At 44.4% G+C, this 24,876-nt stretch overlaps 1 protein-coding gene across 6 annotated transcripts in view; it reads left to right on the top strand.

Annotated features, from left to right (window-relative positions):
* The window catches only part of PDE5A (phosphodiesterase 5A), a 248,056-nt gene that overhangs the window by 172,214 nt on the left and 50,966 nt on the right, over positions 1-24,876 (top strand). For all 6 annotated transcript variants that reach the window (XM_069978436.1, XM_069978434.1, XM_069978432.1 and 3 more), the window contains exons 4-7: positions 11,983-12,054; positions 14,870-14,959; positions 17,362-17,499; positions 20,617-20,684. In XM_069978436.1, coding sequence (XP_069834537.1) covers positions 11,983-12,054; positions 14,870-14,959; positions 17,362-17,499; positions 20,617-20,684 — 368 coding nt within the window. The remainder of the gene's footprint in view (positions 1-11,982; positions 12,055-14,869; positions 14,960-17,361; positions 17,500-20,616; positions 20,685-24,876) is intronic.

The following is a 24,876-nucleotide window of genomic DNA, read 5'->3' on the forward strand; positions in this document are numbered from 1 at the left end:
GCACGTGGTTCGCCTGCATGTGTGTTTGTATTTATACATATATATACCTAGGCACACACTTCTTTTAACCCCTTAAGGTTCGTTTTAGCGGTTTTGTTTTTTCCTCCTTGTGTATATAAGGCCATAGCAGTTGCATTTTTACACCTACGGACCCACATGAGCCTTTATTTTTTGCGTCACTAATTGTACTTTGCAATGAAAGGCTGAATTTTTGCATAAAATATGCTGCGAAACCAGAAAAAAATTATATGCGTGGCGAAATTGAAAAAAAAACGCAATTCTTTTTCTTTGTGGGGGCTTCTTTTTAACGCTGTGTGTCCTATGGAAAAACTGACATGTTATATATGTTCCTCAAGTCAGTACAATTAAAACCATATGCAACTTGTATAACTTTTATATTATATGATGGCTCGTAAAAAAATAAAACCTTTTACAGAAAATAAACGTTCCTTAAAATCGCTCTATTCCCATGCTTATAGCGCTTTTATCCTTTGGTCTATGGGGCTGTGTGAGGTGTCATTTTTTGCGCCATGATGTGTTCTTTCTATCGGTACCTTGATTGCGCATATGTGACTTTTTGATTTTTCTGGATTTGATGTGACCAAAAATGGGCAATTTTGCACTTTTGGAATTTTTTTGCACTTACGCCGATTACCGTGAGGGATCATGAATTAAATAAATTAATATTTTGGGTGATTACGCACGCGGCGATGCCAAACATGTTTATTTATTTATTTTTATTTATAAAATGGGAAAAGGGGGTGACTTAGACTTTTATTAGGGGAGGTGGTTATTTATTAATAAAAACACTTTATTTTGTTTTCACATACAGTAATTAGAAGCCCCCTGGGGGGCTTCTATATACACAGCACTGATCTCCCATTGAGATCAATGCTGTGTATATAACAGAGCAATGATCCATCCGATCGGTGCTCTATTATAATGGTCTGCTGCAGACCATCTAAATTGATTGCCGAGCCGGGATCAGTGTCATTCCGATGCTGAGCCCCGGCCACAGTGGCGTAGCTACCAGGCTCGCAGCGGTCGTCGCTGCGACCTGGCCCGCGCATCAGACGGAGCGTGAATAAGGAGAGGATTGCCGGGGGAGAGGGTTGTCAGATGAGTTTGTGTGTTTGTTTTTTTTATTTTGCTTAGCATAGAGGAAAGGGGGGGCATCTATAAGGGATGGGAGAGGGGGGCATCTATAAGGGATGGGAGAGGGGGGCATCTATAAGGGATGGGAGAGGGGGGCATCTATAAGGGATGGGAGAGGGGGGCATCTATAATGGGGGGAGAGGGGGGCATCTATAATGGGGGGAGAGGGGGCAATTAAAATGGAGGGAGAGGGGGGCATCTATAAGGGGGGGAGAAGAGGGGGCATCTATAATGGGGGGAGAAGGGGGCATCTATAAGACATGGGAGAGGGGGGTCATCTATAAGGGGAGGGGGGAGAGGGGGTCATCTATAAGGGGAGGGGGAGAGGGGGCCATCTGTAAGGGGGGTGCAACATGCAGTGGGGGCCATCTATATATACTATAAGGGGGGGGTCACATAGTGTCAGGGCTACCCACTAAATGGGTGTAAAGGGGCCAATACAGATGTGCAGTTTGTAGATAGATGAGGATGGTGTCAGTGTGAGGAGCCTAATATGTCTGTCTGGCAGATTCTGTGGATTTGTGGCTCGGAGAAGTTCTCATAAATGCCCAGGACAGATGGAGAAGAAAATGAAAAGGGTAGAACTGTGATCAGAGAAGACGTCCCCTGTGAGTCACCTGATATATCTGCGCTGTAATTTATATGGAGTAGAGAACCTGTGTGTAGCTGCGTCCACCTCTATATAACTGTATGAGGTGATAGTGATCTGTGTACAGTGGATTCAGTAGCAGTGGTGGTGTTAGTCAGTATGTGGCAGTGTTAGTCAGTATGTGGCGGTGTTAGTCAGTATGTAGTAATATTTGTTACGTGTTATCTGGTACTGTGTTTTATTGGTCTTAGTATACTGGATTTGGTTAGTAACAATATGGTGGTGATGGTAGTGGTTGTGGTATGGCGTTAATCATGGGCGTAACTAGGATTCATGGGGCCCCATAGCAAAAAACTTTATGCCCCCCCCCCCCCCCCCACTCACCTGCCAGACACACACTCACCTGGCCTGGCACAGTTCCCCGGCATGCCACTTGTGCACCGTGGGGCTGGGAAAATAAAGGACTGCTGCGACGGGCAAAGTGAGTATGTATATGGGGGGGTAGGTTTGGGAGCTCTTGTGGATGGAGGTGCTCAGCTGCCTCTGGCCACAAAAGAAACCCTCTCTGCCATGCGACGTGTTGTGAGCCGCCATGAAAGCAGAGCACGCTCCGGAGTTGTGAGACACTGTGGTGCTGGCTATCCCTTGTGTATTGTGCTACCATCTCCCCCTCATGTACTGTGTCATCATCTTAAGTGTGTGAACTACAACTCCTATTAAGTGATGTAGACCTGCAAATAACCACACACACCATGCTGGGAGATGTAGTCCTGCATATTACCAAACACACACTATGCTGGGAGATGTAGTCCTGTATATTACCCTACACTAGGGCTGGGCGATTAATCGAATTAATTCGATTAATCGTCCAGAACGTTGAAATCGATTTGATTTTTTGTGAAAATCGTAAATTCGATTTTCACAAAAAATCATTTCGGGCTGCGGTGCCGGGGAGGAGCTGAGAGAAGGGGGGTTGCGGTGCAGGCCGGCGGGAGAGCCGTAGAGGGGCGGTGTGGGTGAGCGGGGAGAAGATGCTGGGTGGCCAGGCTGGAGAGGGGCGGTGCAGTGCCGGCGGCCTCCAGCCACTGACAGCGCCGCCGCTGATCTGCCCCCGCCCCTTCCACTGAGCGTCCCACTCCCCTCCCGGACAGATATGGAGGTCCCGGGTCTGTGGAGGAGGAGGCCGCAGGGACTACAGTAGGTGGTGATCGCGGCGCTGCTCGTCCTGGAGCTATACAGCGGGATCGGGGGGCTCGGTGCAGACCCCCGTTCCCGCTGTATAGCTCCGTGACCCGCAGCTATGCGATCACCACCTACTGTAGTCCCTGCGGCCTCCTCCTCCACAGACCCGGGACCTCCATATCTGGCCGGGAGGGGAGCGTGTGTGTGGAGGTGAGAGGAGGAGGAGATGTATGTGCCCTCCTGCTCCAATCACCTCCAGCTGCACCAGTCACCCCCCAGTCCCCTCAGTGTCCCCCCAATCCCCTCATTGTTCCCTCAGTGTCCCCCCCCCAGTCCCCTTCAGTGTCCCCCCCCAGTCCCCTTCAGTGTCCCCCCCAGTCCCCTTCAGTGTCCCCCCCCAGTCCCCTTCAGTGTCCCCCCCGTCCCCTCATTGTTCCCTCAGTGTCCCCCCCGTCCCCTTCAGTGTGTCCCCCCCCAGTCCCCTTCAGTGTCCCCCCCCCCAGTCCCCTTCAGTGTCCCCCCAGTCCCCTTCAGTGTCCCCCCCGTCCCCTCATTGTTCCCTCAGTGTCCCCCCCCGTCCCCTTCAGTGTGTCCCCCCCCAGTCCCCTTCAGTGTCCCCCCCCCAGTCCCCTTCAGTGTGTCCCCCCCAGTCCCCTCATTGTTCCCTCAGTGTCCCCCCCCAATCCCCTCAGTGTTCCCTCAGTGTCCCCCCCAGTCCCCTCAGTGTCCCCCCAGTCCACTTTAGTGTCCCCCATTGTCCCTCCAGTCCCCCAGTGTCACCCCAGTCCCCTTTAGTGTCACCCCAGTCCCCTTTAGTGTCACCCCAGTCCCCTTTAGTGTCACCCAGTGTCACCCCAGTCCCCTTTAGTGTCACCCCAGTCCCCTTTAGTGTCCCCCAGTGTCACCCCAGTCCCCTTTAGTGTCCCCCATTGTCCCTCCAGTCCCCCAGGGTCACCCCAGTCCCCTTTAGTGTCCCCCAGTCCCCTTTAGTGTCCCCCAGTCCCCTTTAGTGTCCCCCAGTCCCCTTTAGTGTCACCCCAGTCCCCTTCAGTTTTACCCCAGTCACCCCTCATCTATACCTGTACTACTACACCCCTTATCCACTATACCTCCACTCCTACACCCCCTATCCACTATACCTCCACTACTACACCCTACGTAGATGGAGGCACAAACATGATTTCCTATACTATATGGGGCCTCTGTTACACTGGAAATCAATACAGTTGTTGTCTAAAATATTAAAATAGTATCTGATGCTGCAGGGAGAAAATGTTCTGTTTATTTAGCAAAAAAGGAAAAAAATCGAGATTTAAATCGAGAATCGTCAAAAAATTTTAAAAAATCGAGATTTTATTTTTTGCCCATATCGCCCAGCCCTACCCTACACACAATGCTGGGAGATGTAGTCCTGTATATTACCCCACACACAATGCTGGGAGATGTAGTCCTGTATACTACCACACACCATGCTGGGGGATGTAGTTCTGTATATTACCACACACACCATGCTGGGGATGTAGTCCTGTATATTACCCCACACCATGCTGGGAGATGTAGTCCTGTATATTACCACACACAATGCTGAGAGATGTAGTCCTGCATATTACCCCACACACCATGCTGGGAGATGTAGTCCTGTATACCACCACACACACCATGCTGGGGGATGTAGTCCTGTATATTACCACACACCATGCTGGGAGATGTAGTCCTGTATACTACCCCACACACCATGCTGGGAGATGTAGTCCTGTATATTACCCCACACCATGCTGGGAGATGTAGTCCTGTATACTACCACACACAATGCTGAGAGATGTAGTCCTGCATATTACCCCACACACCATGCTGGGAGATGTAGTCCTGCATATTACCACACACAGCATGCTGGGAGATGTAGTCCTGCATATTACCAAACACAGCATGCTGGGAGATGTAGTCCTGCATATTACCACACACAATGCTGGGAGATGTAGTCCTGTATATTACCCCACACCATGCTGCGAGATGTAGTCCTGTATACTACCACACACAATGCTGAGAGATGTAGTCCTGTGTATTACCACACACAACATGCTGGGAGATGTAGTCCTGTATACTACCACACACCATGCTGGGAGATGTAGTCCTGTATACTACCACACACAATGCTGGGAGATGTAGTCCTGTATACTACCACACACAATGCTGGGAGATGTAGTCCTGTATATAACTGTGCCATGCTCCCCCCTCGATACTGAGTCATCCTTTTAATCCATTGCAGAACTACAACTCCCATTATGTTCTGCCAATAGGGCTTGATGGGGATTGTAGTTCTGCAACAGTGACAGCAACAGGTTACAAAACTACAACTCACACCATCAACTATTAGCAGGACATGGTGGGGGTTATAGTGGGGAATCTTACCTGACCTGGTTCCTGCTCTGGCCTCCTCTTCTCTTCCTGTGCTGTCTGGTCTGAGCTCTCATCCAGGAGGAGGAGGAGAACGGGGGTCACGGGCGGCCCTGAAACACAATATGGGGGGCTCCAGGAAACTGCTCCCTTGTTGGGGGGGGGGCGCCGAGGGATGGCAGGGAACAGGATCTGTGGCGGCGCTGGGGCCGCGCCGACACGCTACTCCGGGGGAGGGGGGGACGCTCTGATTGGCGGGACACGGAGGGGGCGGTTGTCAGAGGTGGGCTGGACGAAGCCGGGTGCTGGCTCCGGGAATCCTGGAAAGGGGACAGCGCCGGTGATGCTCTTATACACCGCTAACGGTTGGGGGTGGCGGTGTCCTGAGATGCATGTGGTAGCATCATGAAGGCAGGCCATGCTTTGCCCTGCAGCTGCGTGCCCTGCCTTTATGGTAGCTACGCCACTGGCGTTAATATTTGCCCCTTGTATACTTGTATTATTGGCAATATTGGTCTCAGTATACAGTAACAATATGGCGGTAATATATATGGTGATAATATTTTCTCTTCCTATATGCTGGTGTTATTGGTAATATCTGTCTTTGAGTGTATGTGTGTATATATATATAAATATATATATATATATATATATATATATATATATATATATATATATATATATTCACACACATACAACTACCAGTAGCATCACTTGGTCGTGAAAGGGGGGGGGCCCAAGTTGACCTCTCGCACCAGGGCCCAGGAGACATTAGCTACGCCCCTGCCCGGCCGGCTCATGCGAGTGGATCTCCCCTCCACGATCGCATTGCGGGGGGGGCGGGGAGATCCCCCACTAGACACCAGGGACAGGGGACACCACCACTATTCAAATGCAGCTGTCAGCTTTGACAGCTGCATTTGAATAATTGATTAGCCGACCGCTGTGAAGGGCCATGGCGGCTTCTCTGATCCCCCTTATTGGCTGCATGACGGGTATACCCGTCATGCGTCGTTAAGGGGTTAAACCACTTTATTGCTCTATGAGATGCTGCCTCTCAAATTTTCTTATATTGAATTCCTTCTGTAGGTTCCTTTGATGACATGCCTGAACCTCCCTGGGTCAGTTCATAACTCCACCAACCCACTTTTCCATTGCACCCTTCTCTTTTTTTCCCCTACCTCTCTTCTTCTTTTTGTTTTCCTCCTCGTTTCTCTTTCCCACTCTCTTCTACCCTTTGGACTTTATCAAAGTTCCAAGGTTTTGTTATTTTTTATAGGCTATACCTGCCACGTGGCTTGCTGTACTACCATGTGCCTGGTTGTTTACTCAAATTTTAGTCATTTTTTTATTTTTCCTCTTTCTATGGCTATGTTCACACTGTGTAAAAAATAGAGAAAAGGAATCTGTTTTTTTTTTTTTTTTTCTTCTCTGGAACTGTCCAGATCAGCAGCAAATCCCCATAGAAAACCTCTCCTGCTCTCAGCAGTGTCTGTTTTGGACAGATACGGCAGCAGAGAGCACTGTGTCAGACTGGAAAGAAAACAATATTTCCTGCAGTACATACAGCAGCTGAAAAGTACTGGAAGACTTGAGATTTTTAAATAGAAGTAAATTACAAATCTATATAACTTTCGGAAACTAGTTGAGATGATGTCATTCGGGAACGCACTGAATCCAATCAACACATTTTTCCCCAGCCATTTTAATTTGTGAGGAGGTTCCAAGCATATGTTTTCTAAATGCTGGGATAGTCAAAATATTATATAGAACATGAGCCAAGATTAATGAACATGTACCATGCTGTCTAAATAATTTCTCAACTGGAGCTGAGCCCGGTCCAATTTGTATAACATCCTGTTCAGGCCCCTCTAGTGTGTCTCCTTGTAAGACTATGGTGTGTTATCAACCTTCATCTACGAGTTGGACTGACAGATATGAAGCATGAGCCTCTCGCTAAAGCAAACATAACAAGCTACAGGAAGTATAGAAGGAATGTAACAACTGAAAAATATATAATTCACAGGAAGTCCTTGTAATTTTATGTGCAAAAGGAACAGTGATTCAAAATTTATTTCGGAAAAAGAGGCAAATAGAACGTCTGAGAAGGTTTAATTTGACCATACGGTTTTCATCAACCTCGCTGCAGTGTTCAGCTGACACATTTCTGTATTTGGACTTTAATTCAACGAATCAGCCACTAAATTATCATCTGCCTTCTGCCGCTGTCAACTGCTTATCCTCAAGAAGGAAAAAGCTTTGCAAAAACATGGTTTGAACTGAACTCACCCAAAGTGCTGTAATGAGTAAGGGAAAACTGCGACACTAAATTATTACAGAGTTCATAACAACCCAAATTACTGTACCAGTAAGGCTGGGTTCACGCAGCATTTTTGTTGTTTTTTTTGTGTTTTTTTTTAAAAAAAAAAACGGATGAAAAAAACAGATGCATTTGTGTGCATCCGTTTTGATCCGTTTTTCCATTGACCTCCTTTATAAAAAAAAAAAAAAAAAACAAAAACAGAAAACAACGGATGGAAGTTTTTTTTTTTTTTTTACATATCGTATTTTCTGGCGTATAAGACAACTTTTTAACCCCGAAAAATCTTTTTAGAAGTCGGGGGTCGTTTTATACGCCTGATATGGTCGCCCCATATGGTGGGGGAGCTCAAAAACGGCCTCATCTTCACCGTATGGGGCGACCACTACAAAGCAACCAAACAGTTAACTGACCTGGGGCCGGTTCCCGGCCTCCACGTGCCTCCTGTCCCGTTCCCAGCCCAAGCGGGTACTTCCGGAGCCTCTGTCATTCTTCCGAAGCACTCCTGGGGGTACCCCTTGGGGTACCCCAGCGCAGTCAGTGTACGTCACACTGCCTGCACCGCATTTAAAGGAGAAGTCTGGCGGATTCTAAAACTCGACAGCTGGCAGTGGGGAAATTGTTAAGAAGTACTAACTTACCTCTCTCCGTGTCTGCGGTGAGCGGCAGGACCCCCACAGGGCTCTGGGATCTCCAGAGCTGACACATCCCTATAGCACCCGGCAGTGACTGGGACAGGACGCTGCTCCACTCACTGATTGGCTGAGTGACATCATCACAACTAAAGGGGGAAAATGCCTTCCGGCTGGGGTCCCAGGCGACAGGGGAAGGTAATTTAGTACTTGTAATTAAGTTCCCTCCTGCCGGCTGCCGAGTTTTGGAATCCGCCAGACTTCTTCTTTAATTAGCATTAAATAGTGATATTTTACCCATAATTCCCTGCTGGTATCAGGTGTAGATTTAGTACGCCGGGCGCAGGTTCGGGCGCCCAGCCGGATTCACTAAGAGGTGTGCGCCTCTTAGTGAATCCTGCCGGGGCCTAATATAAATTCCCTTTCTTTGTGTGAACATAGCCTGAGCAGATTGATATATAGTGTTGATTGAAAAAGATTCTGTATAATTTGTAAGTTACTGATTAAGGTCTCTGCACATTCTGGTCCTAGGAGTTCAGTAGGCAGTCCTAATTACTGATGATGGCTCTCTATATATGCATGCTTTTTTAGGGAAGGCTGTCCCATTACACTGGGTTTCACACTGGAGACGGGTGCTATAGGGATGGAGCAGGTAGCTTCATCTTCTAAGGCACAGGTACGGGGAACAGGGACAACGGCTCCCCGTCAAGGTATTTAGGTACCAAAATTAAAACTGAATAGAGATAACTGCAACTCAAGCATGCTGCATCCAGCTTCTTTAGCCATCGGTACTCAAATGCCGATTGGTTGGACTGTTTGTCGTTTAAGTTCCAGGAGTCTGATAATGAGCAGTGAATGAGAGAGAAGAGGAGGGAGGGGGGGACCTAGGGAAAAGCTTTTTGAATGTAGATAATGACATATTTGCCTAACAAACCCAATTACAAAGTTTCTTAAAATCGCCTGTACTATTGATTTCTGCAAATTATATATATATATATATATATATATATATATATATATATATATATATATATGCTTTTCTGAGATGTAGATTTTCTGTTAGTTGCAAGTATTCTCTGATATGCAGTTCACTTCTTGTAAGAGCTGAAAAGTGTAAGTAAGGACAAGCAATGCGTTCTGGCATGTCTATGGGAACAACAACTATATATTGTATTGTATGTATGTATTGTGGAACCTTTATTTTTCTGTGATGAACTTTGTAAAAGCAGCTGTATCCTGTACTGTTATTAGGCAACTTCTCCTGGGAGAAAGACTTAAAACTGCTGAGAAAATTGTTTAAAAAAATGAGGCTAATGAAATTTGTAAAGATGATGGGAAACACGTCCCTTATCGCACTAGCTGCAGCAAATCATTTCCGAATCATTCAGAACGAATGAGAGACCAATATCAGGTTAAAGACGTGCTTAGTATCTGCTGTGTTCCTGCAGAGAAACACTTTTATGCAGCTGTTATCTTGTTAACACCTTTAGGTGTGTGGGAGTGATTTAAAGAGTTGTTGCTAAGAATGAATGTACCAGATATAACTTTGAAGTCCTTGTGTCGTCATTCATTTCTATGGCCCCATACACACATCCGTACCTTTTATACATAGTTGTTGTGGTCATGCCCCATCAAATCCCCTATCTTGAATCAAGGGTCTGTGCCAATGTAGATGGGTTGTGGACGCTTGCACATACGCAGTCCTGTCCGTAGCAGTTGGTCCACTGTTATGGGCAGGACGACGGATGTGGGAATTGGGGCTTGTTTACACCTGGCAAGACTTCCAGGACTAGCACAAATTATTATTAACGTCCTAAATTCTGTACTCTACCAGAAATTTCTTAAAAGGCCTGTCTTACTAAGTTATAAACAACTGAAAAGCTAAAGTAAAGGTTTAGACTGGTCTAGACAGGACTAGTCCTAAAGGCCCTATGAAACAGAACAATTATCGGCCGTTTAGAAGGCAACAATCAGCCGACATGAACGATGTCGGTTGATCGTTGCTGCCGTTCATCTTTCAACATGTTTAAAGACAAACGACTAATATAGCAGCGATCTGCTGCCGTTGGAATAGGAGTGGCGCCAGCAGACCGCTGCTATCTGTTATAGGCTGCCCAGACAATCAAGCGATCACCCAAGTAAAAATTATGATTGATCAATTGTTTTTTATTAGCGCCGGAGTACCCCTTTAAGAAATGTAAGAACTTTCCTTGTTGTTCATAGCAACCAATCACAGTTCAGCTTTCGTTTTGCCAGGGCTGATGAATATTTGAAAGCTGAGCTGTGGTTGGTTGATATGGGCAACAAAGAACATTCTTACTTTAAGAATACGGGATAAATGTCCCCCACAGTATCCAAGGCCTCCTTCACACAGGGGTAGAATACAGTCCATGTCTATGGGCCAATGCACATGACAAAAGAAATAGGACATAAGCACTTATAATATTCAGATTGCTGACTAGACTCATAGGGGGAGATTTATCAAAGGGTGTAAAATTTAGACTGGTGCAAACTACCCACAGCAACCAATCACAGCTAAGCTTTCCTTTCACCAGAGCTTGAAACTGAGCTGTGATTGGTTGCTGTGGGCAGTTTATACCAGTCTAATTTTTTACACCCTTTGAAAAATCTCCCCCATAGACTTTAGGCCTTTTTCACAAGTGCCTAGTCCGTGATTGCGACAAGTCCATGGATGACTCTTGTGGCCGCCTGTGCCTTACGGATCTATGGTTTTACTAACTGCAAAAAACAATATGGCCGTTGGAAGTCTTAAACCTAGGCTTTGTTTAGATGGCTTTATTACTGCTCTGTGCATCAGCTTTAGGCTATGTTCACACTACGTAAAAGTATGGCTGTTGTTGCCGATGCCGTACTTTTTGCGGAGCGCAACATAACCTTATCTGATATGGGATCCCGGCCGGAGCGTATACACATCGTATACGCTCCGGCTGGGATCCCATACGGGGCCACAAATAACTGGCATGTCAGTTTTCTGCGGCCGAAATTCAGTGAATTCCGGCTGCAGAAAGCCCTGTCAGTTCACACAGTGAAGCGAGCGACTCCGGCCGCTCGCACCACTGTGTGCTATGGGAAGCTCTGATGCAGGCGCGCGCTGATGTGCCCGCATCAGAGCTCCGCGGTCGGACGGATCATCCGGCCGGTACTTAAGTACCGGCCTGATGATCAGTCCGGCCGCGGAGCTCTGATGCGGGCACATCTGCGCGCCCGATGATCGGGGCACAGACCGGCCGTTCCGTGACCCAGCCGGGGTCACGGAACGGCCGGTCTGATACGTTGTGTGAACATAGCCTTATAGCATAAATTGTATATTGTCCCAGTGTTTGGATCCGATTCCATGCCTGTGTACATGAGTCCATGCAGTTGGACACTTGTTGGAGTTTGGTTTGTATTATTGAGCCTCCCACAGAAAGTATACAGAATTCTGGGAATTCAGTGATGTTGTGTTCACTTAACAGACAGAATTCTTAACCTTTACTGTCAAGTACAACAGCCAGATACAAACCTTTGATGTCCATTTGGATGTTTGTTTTTTTTGTAGGAACAATAGTGACAAGTAGTTTGCATAGATTTGTTATGTAAATCGAATGGCTTTTATGTTTCTTGTGTCCTGTTCTTGTGTCATTTGTTATTTGCTGTTCATTTAAATAAAGATACAAATGTACTGTTTATTTGTTTTATAATTAAATCAGGTGGTCGGAGTGGCACAAGCCATCAATAAGAAATCCGACAGCAATGGGACATTCACTGAGCAAGATGAGAAGGTAAGAGTTTGTCATGTCAATAATTATTACAAATATCTATATCTATATATATATATATATATATATATATACACACACACACATATATATGTATCATTGTATCTATAATGAGAATATATATATATATATATATATATATATATATATATATATATGGGAACTATCAGCTAATTAGATGAATCTAACCTGCTGATAGCCCTCTAGTATGCATGGGGCACTGTGGAGGAAGGTATGTCTGTTACCTTCCTCCTTTGCGCCATTCCCATGCTGTTAGTACTTGAATTCGTGGCCTGGAGCACCGTTAGGAGCACTGCCCTGGGCCCTTTGTGATGGGGGTGGGCCAGTGCTTCTAACGGTGCTCCAGGCCTTGGATTCAACTACTAACTGTACGGGAACAGCGCAGAGGAGAAAAGTAAGAGACATACCTTCCTCCTTGGTGCCTTGTGCGCATAAGGGGCTAGTCTAACCTGCTTTAAAGTGTTTTTTTTTTTTTTTTTTAAATATAGGTTTTGCAGACGTATAAATGTTATACGCTCCCTGTCTGCAGGAGGCAGGTTCCATAGGCTTCTCAAGAGCCTCACCTGCAGATGACAGATGTAAGGATGACCACATTGAAATCAGCGGGTCCTTTTTCTGTCAGTAAGGGTAGAAACAGACCGGATCCGCAGCTGATTTCACGCTGCGAATTTGCAGCCAATCATTGTCTGGTACATACATTACCCTGCTCCGGCTCTGGCTTGCTTCAGGGACTCCCGGCGTCTGGACACCTCGCTCAGCCAATCAGTGGCTGCGGTGGGGCAGCGTAGTGATTGGCTGAGCGGAACGACCAGCAGGAACCCCAAAAGCAAGCCGAACCGTGCAACAAATTCAGTGTGTGTGTTTCTACCCTAAGGGTATGTTCACACTGAATAAATCAGGCGGAATTCCGCCTAACTCAGTGTGCCTTAGCCCCTCTATGGGAGAGAGATTGCTACTCTGCTCTCCGCTCCAAGAAGTCATATGTCACTCCTTTGAGCGGAGGCAGCGTAGGAGCGTGCGCTTCCCCATAGAGAAGCAGTGTCACTCTGGGACAGGTAAGATTCCACAGTGATTTACTCAGTGTGAACAACCCACAATTCGGATACTGATTTACAGACAGAAAAATCTGATGTGTGGATGAAGCCTTACAGCTAACCAAAAATGCTGTATTTAGGCTTTATATAGCCAAGCGATCAACCTAATCTGTACAGCTTTTGTCAGTGTTATTAATATCTAGAACGTTGATAGAGTGAGTAGTTGCACCTGTGCTATCACCTAGTTAAATTGTAGCCTTCTATACTTCCTAATGCTGCATAATGAGCACCTGTATTCCTGAAACAATAGATGTTATGACAGGCACATTGGCTGAGTGAATAGCCGTCAGTTTTACAGACCAGGGCTCTGAATTTGTATTGCATAGACTATTAACAGAGGCCAACATCCTGGAGATGTTACATAATTACCCTATAATCCATGCAGCTGTGTTGTGCTGCCTTTTTTTTAAAGCTGCGGTATGTGCTTGTTATTTATGAGTGGGTTGAAGGAACATTTCTTTCCTCAGGAACATTGATCACTCGATAAATATGAATAAAAGGGTGCAGTTGGGCCAGACCTGTATAACATGTAGATTATTGTGGAAATTACTAATTTATTTGCTTCCTGTTGCTGTTCTGTAGATCCACTACATTGTAATTTGTGACATCACATTGTGACATCTCCTAGCGGGACTTAAAGGGGTTGTTCACCAAATGTTATTTTTCTTTCAAATCAACTGGTTAAAATTAAGATTAAAAAATCTTAAGTCTTCTAGTACTTATCAGTTGCTGTGTGTCCTGCAGGAAGTGGTGTTTTCTTTCCTGTCTGACACAGTGCTCTCTGTTGCCTCCTCTGTCCATGTCAGGAACTGTCCAGAGCAGCAGCAAATCCCCATAGAAAACCTCTACTGCTCTCCAGACTGGAAATAATACAACTTCCTGTTGGGCATACAGCAGCTGATAAGTACTGGAAGGCTTGAGATTTTTTAATAGAAGTAAATTACAAATCTCTGGCACTTTATGGCAGCAGTTGATTTGAAAGAATTTTTTTTTTTTTGGTGTACTACCCCTTTAAAGGGGAACTATCTGCAGGTTAGACGAATCTAACATGCTGAAATGTACCTATTGTCCCTAGTGCTGCAGCTGTGGCACGGTAAGGCAGAGCAAGCAGAGATAACTGTGTAAGGGCTTATTCCCACATCCCGTATAACACGGATCCTACGGATGGGGAAGCCCTGTAGCAGACTCTTTCCCTGACTGGCATCATGTATCAATATGATGCTGTGAAACGGGGAACATGTTCAAATTTTCGCAGCATTGTCATTTATTATTACTCTGCAAAGACACTTTCATATTGATATACTGTATGATCCTGAACGGGGAAAGTCTGCCTCGTGAGTGGAATAATAAGTTCCATTTAAAGGAGAAGTCCGGCAAAATTTTTTATTTGTTGCGTAACAAAAGTTATACAAATCACCAATATACACTTATTACAGGAAATGCTTATAAACTGCTTTTTTCCCTGCACTTACTACTGCATCAAGGCTTCACTTCCTGGATAACACAGTGATGTCACTTCCTGGATAACATGGTGATGTCACTTCCTGGATAACATGGTGTTGTCAGGTTGTTTAACGTTCAATCAGTTTTGTAGGCTACTGTCCACGCATTAGACTCCAACATGTCTGTACCATGAAAATACAAACAACTTTGAGGCAGAATAACAGGTTAACATTGTTTTCTTAATCTTTTGTGTATTTTAGGACTTTGCTGCTTACTTGGCATTTTGTGGTATTGTATTACATAATGCACAGTTGTATGAGACATCGCTACTTGAAAACAGGCGGAACCAGGTAACACTTTATGTAAAATAGTTTACTTAAGCCTCTTTGTGGAAACTTTCATGACCTTAAAGAGTTACTGTCGTATTCAGAGCGCTGTTCAGAGGTCAGAGAGGTCAGTGGTGACTGTCAGAGGAGATAGAGGGTGATGTATTTGTAGATTAACTCTTTGTTGGCCTGTTTTGGTGTTTTATTTAGCTCTCTCCATAGAAGAACAATGAAGACAGGGGGGAGAGCTTCAAACTGCTTTTTTATGATAAAAATTCATTTTTCGGCTAATAAACCCAATTACAAATTTTCTTAAAATCGCCTGGACTGTTGATTTCTGCAAAAGTAATTTCACGACAGTGACATTTAAATTTTCTTATATCCTTCAAAGTGCACATGTATATAAATCTATTTGACCTTTCAAGAAGCTACCTGCATTTAAAATAAAATGTATACATATCGGGGGAAATTTATCAAACATGGTGTAAAGTGAAACTGGCTCAGTTGCCCCTAGCAACCAATCAGATTCCACTTTTCATTCCTCACAGACTCTTTGGAAAATGAAAAGTGGAATCTGATTGGTTGATAGGGGCAACTGAGCCAGTTTCACTTTACACCATGTTTGATAAATTTCTCCCATCTTGTCTATATGATTCCCTGTATTCTTGTGTTTAGTCACTCTAGCCGCTGTAATCTTTATACTTATACTTGTACTTTTATAGATCTGTATTTAACAGGGTGCATGTGACATTGTACAGTTGGGTGAGAGGCTTCTTACGAGGTGTGAGTCGAGATACTAGCAAAAAAGGCATTCTGCTTTACACCGTGTTGTACCTGCAGTGTGACTTTTCACTAACAGACCAAATATAGCCTAGAAATGTCTACATTTGGTCTATTTTTTTTTTCCAGGACTCAAAAGTTCTATAGAAAATAGATGAAAAATAGTCTGTAGCAGCCTACATTCGGTTTGTTAGAATGAATGGGCCCACCGATGGCACACATGGGAAAGTGTTTAGGCCTGCATCTCGACATAAACTGGAAACATAATGTGAATCGTAGAATTTTCTAGCCAAACAGGCCAATATCAGCCTTCGTAATAAGCCAACAAATGAGCCAATGGCCATTCATGGGCTGATGGCTTTGTTTTGCCTTGAGGGCTGCATGAACAATGCAGCAACTGATCGGGCAGCCCTTAAAGGGGAACAATCAGCCGGTTAGACAAATCTAACTTGCTGATTGCCCCAAATAACACCCTGGTGCTGGTGAGGAAGTTGTGTGTCACTGTTGCCATATGATAGAGGATTATGTCAAGGCACTCATGGAGGCGCAGAGGGGCTTAATTCTATAAGAAGGCATAGAGGGGCCTAACTATTATAATGGGGGCACAGAGAGACCTGACTACTATATGGGGGGCACATAGGGGGTCTACCTACAATATTGAGACAGAGGGCCTAACTTCCATATGAATGCACAGAGGAGGCCTTACTACTATATGGAGGCACATAGGGGCCTTTCTACTAGATAGGAGCACAGAGGTGGGCCTATCTACTATATGGATGTACATACAGGGCTTAACTACTGTATGAGGCACATTGAGAAGGCCTAACTGCAGTATGCATTCACAGAAGGATAATAACTACTATATGGGTGCCCAGGGGCCTAACTACTATATGGAGACATAGCGACCTAACTTTTTTATAGGGGCACAAGGAGGACCTAACTACTATATGGAGGCCGCGCGGCTCTGTCACTACACTGCCATGTAGATTCAAACAGTTTCCCCTGATCCCGGCATGATATTGATACATCATGCTGGGCGGGGAAACATTCCATTACAGGGCTTCCCCGTCTGTAGGGCATGGGAATAATCCCTAAAGGTTTTTTATGGGAATTTGCTACAGCTTTGTAAGTTCCTGTCACAGACAGAGGTGGCAGCAGAGAGCACTGTGTCAGACTGGAAAGAATATACCACTTCCTGCAGGACATATAGAAGCTGATAAGTACTGGAAGACTTGAAATTTTGAAATAGAAGTAAATTATAAACAACTTTCTGACATTAGTTGATTTAAAAACTATTTTATTTCTCCAGAGTACCTCTTGACTTAGAAATAGCTGTGCACCATGAAGGGAAAGGTGGAAAGCTGGTCCTGAGCTTTAGTGGGGTGGCGGTCAAACTTGCCCCCTGCCACACCATTTAGTGTCTGCAGGGCTGGTGAAGCGAAGAAGAATGATATTTATAACCATCATTCTCATAGAGCAGCATAGTACACATGTCTATTGCTCCATTCAAGCAGTGGGACCCCCAGCAATGTAAATGTAAATACCCTATGGTAACATGAATGAAAGACCATGCCCTAATTTACTTTGTAAAGTGCTGTTGTACAATATAATAGTCTCTTTTTTTTTTTTTTTTATTAAAACTGTAGGTTCTCCTCGATCTTGCAACGTTAATTTTTGAAGAGCAGCAGTCATTGGAGGTCATCCTAAAAAAGATTGCAGCAACTATCCTGTCCTTTATGCAAGCTCAGAGATGTACTATCTTCATTGTGGATGAGGACTGTCCCGTGAGTAAACAGTATGGGACTAATAACTTTTTTAAAACATTTTTTTATGGAATTATAACTCTGTAACATTTTAGGCTTGTATTATTCATCCTGTACCAATTCTTTGTAGTATTTTTGCAATAATGTTGTCTCTTTTTCACCTTAAAGGAGAACTCCAGCCTTAATTTAAAATGCGATGCAGTCAGAAGTGTGTGTGTGTGTGTGGGGGGGGGGTAACATAATAAAGAATCTATGCTTACCTGTCCCCAACCCTTTGCAGAACCGCTCCCAGACCGCCACCGGCCCCCTCTAGCTCCCACTCCTGAAACATCACAACCTGGGCTCAAAAATGGCCAATCAGCCAGAGGGAATGAAGTCTGTCGGCTGTCAGTGATTTAGTGACGTGGCGCTGTGGGGGCTTGCGGATGGGTAAGGGTCCTATTACACAGGATGATAATTAGCCAAATCAGGCCGATTATAGACAACGATCAGCCGATGGCAACTATCATTGGCTGATTGTGTCCTGACCTAAAATCATTGACCGCTGACCGCGCATTGCTACTTGCAACAGATAGCTGTGTAAAAGAAAATAATAAACTGTATACATTGCCTCTCCACGGTCCGCCAGTATGGCTTCAGAATGGGTCTCTGAACTGACAGGCTGCTCAGCCTATCACTGGCCATTGCGGTCCTGGACAGTAATTGGCTAAGCAGCCCGTCAGTTCAGAGACTTGCTCTGAAGCTAAAGCGGTGGCTTTGGTAGAGATTAAGGGCTACATGAACATCGCTAACAATGTCTGTGCAGCCCTTGCTAAATGATTACTGAGCTGTGTAATAGGCTAGCAGATCGGCGCTCGCTTACAGGAGGCATTGGGCCGTCTAATACGAACTTTGGTAAACATTCTTTATTATGTTCCACCCACCCCCTCCCCGCCTATACTGGATTTTTTTCGTGGCCAGAGTTCTCCTTTAATATACAGTTTGAGATGCCTTTTAAATGGTCCCCAGGATAGATTAATCCTGGTCTAGGGTCATCAGTTGATTGTATAATTTATTTCTGTTGCCACCTGAAGTGTAGTATATGAATGTATTATTTCAAGTAAACTTACTAAATACAGACTACTTGGAGAAACAAAGTTGTCATGGCTCTCAGTCCTTGATCACAGAAAGCCACATATTGAAAGGAACTTCTGCCTTTTCAGCGACAGTTCTTGAGACATGTCATACTGTGTCACAGCATACCATTGTTTATTAGTGTTATTGTTTATTAGTTGTATGTTAAAGGGGTTATCTGGGTTTTTAAAAAAACATGGCCACTTTCTTCCAGAAAAAACATGACTCTTGTCTCCAGTTCAGGCGTGGTTTGCAGTTAAGCTCCATTCACTTCACTTTGGGAGGGATGTTGCAATGCATTTACATTGAAGACAAAAGTCCGACAGTATTTCGAAGCATTTCACGGCCTGACTTTCTATGTAAGCTATAGCATTAGCGATGTGAGAAACAGATCGCTGATCTCAGGGAGACCAGCCAAACGATAACGCTGCCGGCTGCTTGTAAAAGCGCTCAATGCATTGAAATCCTAGGTGCATTGCCCCCTGGGAAACATGAATATGCAAAAGAAGAGCCCGTGGAGCCTCATCAAAGAATCTCAAAACACAGGACTAGCCAGATATCCCTCCGGGAAGGACCCAGCCAAGGAGTAGCTCCTGTAAGGAAACCACCAAAACCACCATAATAAGTGGCCCTATAAGTCAATGTAATGACAAGGGAAAAAAACCAAGGCCAGGTATCCATCCACATACAGCTTTTTCGGGGTGTTGCCCCTCATCAGTGTGGAGCAGGATTTCGGCTAGGTGGGAGCAATGCCTAGTAGAGCCATAAGAGAAACAGATTGCTGATCTTAGGGAGAGCAGCCAAACGATAACACTGCCGGCTGATTGTGAAAGCGCTCAATGCAGTGATATCGTAGGTGTATTGCCCCCTGGGAAACATGAATATGCAAAAGAAGAACCCGTTGCTCCCACGTAGCTGGAATCCTGCTCCACACTGATGAGGGGCAACACCCGGAAACAGCTGTATGTGGATGGATACCTGGCCTTGGTTTTTCCCTTGTCATTACATTGACTTATAGGACCACTTATTATGGTAGTTTTGGTGGTTTCCTTACAGGAGCCACCCCTTGGCTGGGTCCTTCCCGGAGAGATATCTGGCTAGTCCTGTGTTTTGAGACTCTTTGATGAGGCTCCACGGGCTCTCCTTTGGCATATCCAAGCATTAGCGATGTGCAGCCCTTGCTGTATATAGAAGATAATAAAGATATTACTTATCTCTTCAAGGTCTACTGTGTCCTCCTGCCTGTTCCCCACACACCACAGCTAGTGTTTGAAGAGGTTTCTTTCTCCAAAAAAAGCCACCCCACCTGTCCCCAGGTTGTGTGGTACTACAACTCAGTTCCATTCATTTCAATAGAACTGAGGACAGATGCAGTGCTGTTTTTGAAAGATAGCAGTCATGGTTTTCTAATACTGAGTAATCCCTTTAAATCAATAAAAGGCGTACAATATAGAGACCCAAAAATGCTTGTTGTCATCCGAATTTGAATATGTTAATTTTAATAGGTTGCTGCCCAGGGTGAGACTTAACAATTCCTTCCATAATTGTTATTATCTATTCAGTCTCCTTCCCCCAGTTCTGAGCTGCTTCTTTCTGCTAAAAACACAAAAATCTGTGTGTGAGCTTTTCTCTCTGTCTCCCCCTCTCCCCCCTGCCTTCTGAGACAGCTGATGTAAGTCCCTATCTGCTAACCATCCCAGCATTATAGTTGCAGATACAGCCAGCCAGGGACTTGTTTACATCAGCCATCTCAGAAGGGTGTGGGGAGGAGGGGGAGACAGAGAGAAAGACTCATACATAGATTTTTGTGTTTTCAGCAGAAAGCAGCAACTCATAACTGGGGGAAGGAGACTGAATAGATAATAACAAGTATGGAAGGAACTGTTAGTTTCACCATAGGCAGTAACATATCAAATGTTGTGTTTGAGTGGAATACCCCTTTAACTGCTATCATATTTAGCAAGCAATAAGTAAGTAATATTAAGATTATATATATTTATTTATTTATTTATTTATTTTTTTCAGGATACCTTTTCCAGTGTTTTTCATATGGAATCTGATGAGCTACAAGAATCTGCAGATGCTGTTAAAAGGTAACTTGAAGACAAAATTGAAACTAAATTGTACTAAAATATACAAGGCCTATATAATGCAGTTAAAAAAAATAGAAAAACGTGTACCATAGTATCAAAAAATACTCACATTTCCCATAAAGTAAGAATTATGCAAAATATATTTTTTAAAAAAAATTCTTTGTTGTGCTGTTCTCCTTGGAAATGTCTGACTAAGTTGATATTTCCTGTTTTCTATCCCCCTTGTTGTGGGAGCATGCCTAGAGACATGGTAACTTTGAACACACAAGAGTTGATATACATAGAAAGGGTTAACTTAAATGTATCCCTTTTAAAGCTCTGCCGAATTCCTTATTATTTAATAGAGTGACATTCCCTGGGGTCACTCAGTGACTAGCGGTCTGGGATCCAGATGCTACTACCGAGGTATAGTTTTCAAGCTAAGGGTTCTATTTTAAACATTTATTACATAAGATGCCACTTTGTTGCCTTTAATCAGAATTATCTGTGGTTTCTTGTGTTTTTTCCCCCCTTTGGTTAAATTGTGTTTGTTACCAGCTTATATAAATAGTATATAGCTGCTATTTGAAAGAGAAATATGATCTTGGAAGGCTGTCTGGTTTGTCTGTTGGAAATGACCTCTAGCCTCATGCAGTGTGTGATTTCACTAACCTTTGCACTCCAGCTGACATGTTGTGGTTTATGTTGTATCTGTGCAACAGCGACACCTGCTGGTATTTACCTGTTTCACATGTTAAACAAACCTATAAAATACATGGGAGGTCATGTAGTCTCCTCTTAGGGTGCCTTTACACAGAGAGATTTACTGTATCTGGCAGATTTTTAAAGCCAAAGCCAGGAACGGACTATGAGCAGAGAACAGGTCGTCAAGGAAAGATTGAGATTTCTCCTCTTCTCAAATGCAGTCCTGGCTTTGGCTTCAAAAATCTGTCAGATAAATCTCTCTGTGTAAAGGTACCCTTAGTCCAGAGCGCAATCGCATCAGAATTGATGCAGTCTGCTCCAGAAGGCGCACATAGTATATTAGTAGAGAGATCGGTGTATATCCATATACTAAAATGCCACAGGATTATGCTGCAATAGAGGAGCCGACATTGTCAATGAATTATGCAGCTGACATCCTGCTCTAACACATGGAATCAACTCGGATCCTGGCTGTTTAACTTATTAGATCAGTGATGGGCAACCTTTTCAACTTGTTGTATCAAAATTTCGGCCAAAAAAACTAGCATAACTCGGATGGTGTGTCACTTAAAAAAAAGCATAATTTTGCGATATTTATAGTTTTAATAACACAAATATATAGCTCCAGTCCCCATCCCAGCATACACCTCCATCTGCCCCTCATCCCTTCACCAGCGTACAATTCCAGTCCCTCCTGGACCTCATCCCTTAACCAGTATACACCCCCAGTCTCCCGGCCCTTTATCCCTTGACCAGCACACACCTCCAGTACCTCCTAACCCCCCGATCCCTCTACCAGCATACACCTCCAGTCCCCCCTGGCCCCTTGTCCCTTCACTAGCACTCACCTCCAGTCCCCCCTAGCCCCTTATCCCTTCACCAGCATACACCCCATTCCCCCTGGCCCTCATCCTTTAGCCAGCATACACCTCCAACCCCCCCTGGCTCCTCATCCCTTCAACAGCATACACATCCAGTCCCCCCTAGCCCTTCATCCCTTTACCAGGGATATCACACTGTACTGAGAGAATATACTAGACACACAGCAGTACAGGAAGTTTAGTATCACACTATACTGTAGAGAGGAGATACTAGACACAGCAGTACAGGGCATGTAGTATCACACTGTATTGTAGAGAGTAGATACTAGACACACACAGCAGTACAGGACATGTAGTATCACACTATACTGTAGAGAGGAGATACCAGACACACAGCAGTACAGGACATGTAGTATCACACTGTACTGTAGAGAGGAGATACCATACACACAGCAGTACAGGCCATTTAGTATCACTATACTGTAGAGAGGAGATACTAGACACACACAGCAGTACAGGACATGTAGTATCACACTGTACTGTAGAGAGGAGATACTAGACACACACAGCAGTACAGGACATGTAACATCACACTATACTGTAGAGAGGAGATACTAGACACACAGCAGTACAGGACATGTAGTATCACACTGTACTGTAGAGAGGAGATACTAGACTCACACAGCAGTACAGGACATGTAGTATCACACTGTACTGTAGAGAGGAGATACTAGACACACAGCAGTACAGGACATGTAGTATCACACTGTACTGTAGAGAGGAGATACCATACACACAGCAGTACAGGCCATTTAGTATCAAACTATACTGTAGAGAGGAGATACTAGACACACACAGCAGTACAGGACATGTAGTATCACACTACTATAGAGAGGAGATACAAGACACACACAGCAGTACAGGACATGTAGTATCACTATACTGTAGAGAGGAGATACTAGACACACAGCAGTACAGGACATGTAGTATCACACTGTACTATAGAGAGGAGATACCAGACACACAGCAGTACAGGACATGTAGTATCACACTGTACTGTAGAGAGGAGATACCATACACACAGCAGTACAGGACATGTAGTATCAAACTATACTGTAGAGAGGAGATACTAGACACACACAGCAGTACAGGACATGTAGTATCACACTACTATAGAGAGGAGATACAAGACACACACAGCAGTACAGGACATGTAGTATCACTATACTGTAGAGAGGAGATACTAGACACACAGCAGTACAGGACATGTGGTATCACACTGTACTGTAGAGGAGATAATAGACACACACAGCAGTACAGGACACGTACACTATACTGTAGAGAGGCGCCGCTAGTAGACAACCAGTGCATGAACTTCAGTAATACTGGGGTATTACCAGTAAAATGGGCACTTTTATTAGTCGATCATCTAGTTACTCTTATCTACTGCAGATCCTGACTGTCTATAGCATTGTATGTTGAGTTTGGTCTCCAGAAAGGACCATGGTAAGTTGAAAATATTGTAACCTGAGGCCATTGTAAGTTGAGGGACCACTATATAATGGAATCAATTAGAAACTTGTATTAAGGGGGAATAAAAAAAAACATACAAGCCCTTCTTCTAGCAGTATGAGTCTTTCTAGCAGAGACATACCATTAACAGCGTCTGAAAAGCTCACTTACTGGGAATATGGAGGTTTTGTGCTGATGCAATGTAATTGCCGTCAATTATTAGCTATTCAGAAACATCTCCGACTATTCAGTAGAGGTTTTGTTAAAACTGCAAGATAAGCAAAGAAACATACAGATGCTGAAGCGAGTTATCTAGGGCAGCACAATTACAGTGTAAAGCCTCTGAAATCTCCTGGAGGTCCTTTTCAAAGAGAACCTGGATGTCAGATCTAAGTTAGATGTTTTGAGTTCATGACATGAACTATATGACACTTTTGCTTTCTCTGGAAAAATAGGACTATGAGAAGTATTTTACTGTATGGAAATCATATACGAATGTAATTATTCTTCTATGAAAGGTCGTCCATGCTGTAAGAATACGCAGTGCCCAGATATGCCGGGGAAACCCTGTAATGATATGTCGCTATCACTTAAGGCCCTATAACACGGCCGATAATTATCCCGTGTAATAGAAGGCAACGATCAGCCGACATGAACGATGTCGGCTGATCGTTGCTGTCGTTTGTCTTTCAACATGTTGAAAGACAAACGACAATGATAGCAGCTATCTGCCGTCGCTCCGTGGATTAGGAGTGGCAGCAGCAGACCGCCTCTATCCTCTATGGGCTGCCTGAACGATCTAGCGGCCTCTCCTGCACTTACCCACTCACTGCAGATACGTCTAATAGCGGCGGCAGCGAGCGGGGAATGAGAAGCAAACGCGCACTGACAGCACCCAAATAAAAAAATTGACATGGCATAGTCCTGCACTTATTAATAGCTTTATACAGATAATCCCTCCACATTATGACTGCTTATACTGAAGCTACTGCAAATAATAATATAATCAAAGTCCCCCCCCTACAACGACCATAGTGTATAATATAGAAGCTATATTAGTGATTACAGTTACATTCAGTGACTCACAAGTGACATCTTCTCTGATCGAAGTTCTTCTCATCCCCTTTTCTTCTCTATCTAGTATGGCCATGATGACTTGCCCCAACTGTGGCTCG

This window comes from Dendropsophus ebraccatus, chromosome 7 (assembly GCF_027789765.1).
Source record: "Dendropsophus ebraccatus isolate aDenEbr1 chromosome 7, aDenEbr1.pat, whole genome shotgun sequence".
Lineage (NCBI taxonomy): Eukaryota > Metazoa > Chordata > Amphibia > Anura > Hylidae > Dendropsophus > Dendropsophus ebraccatus.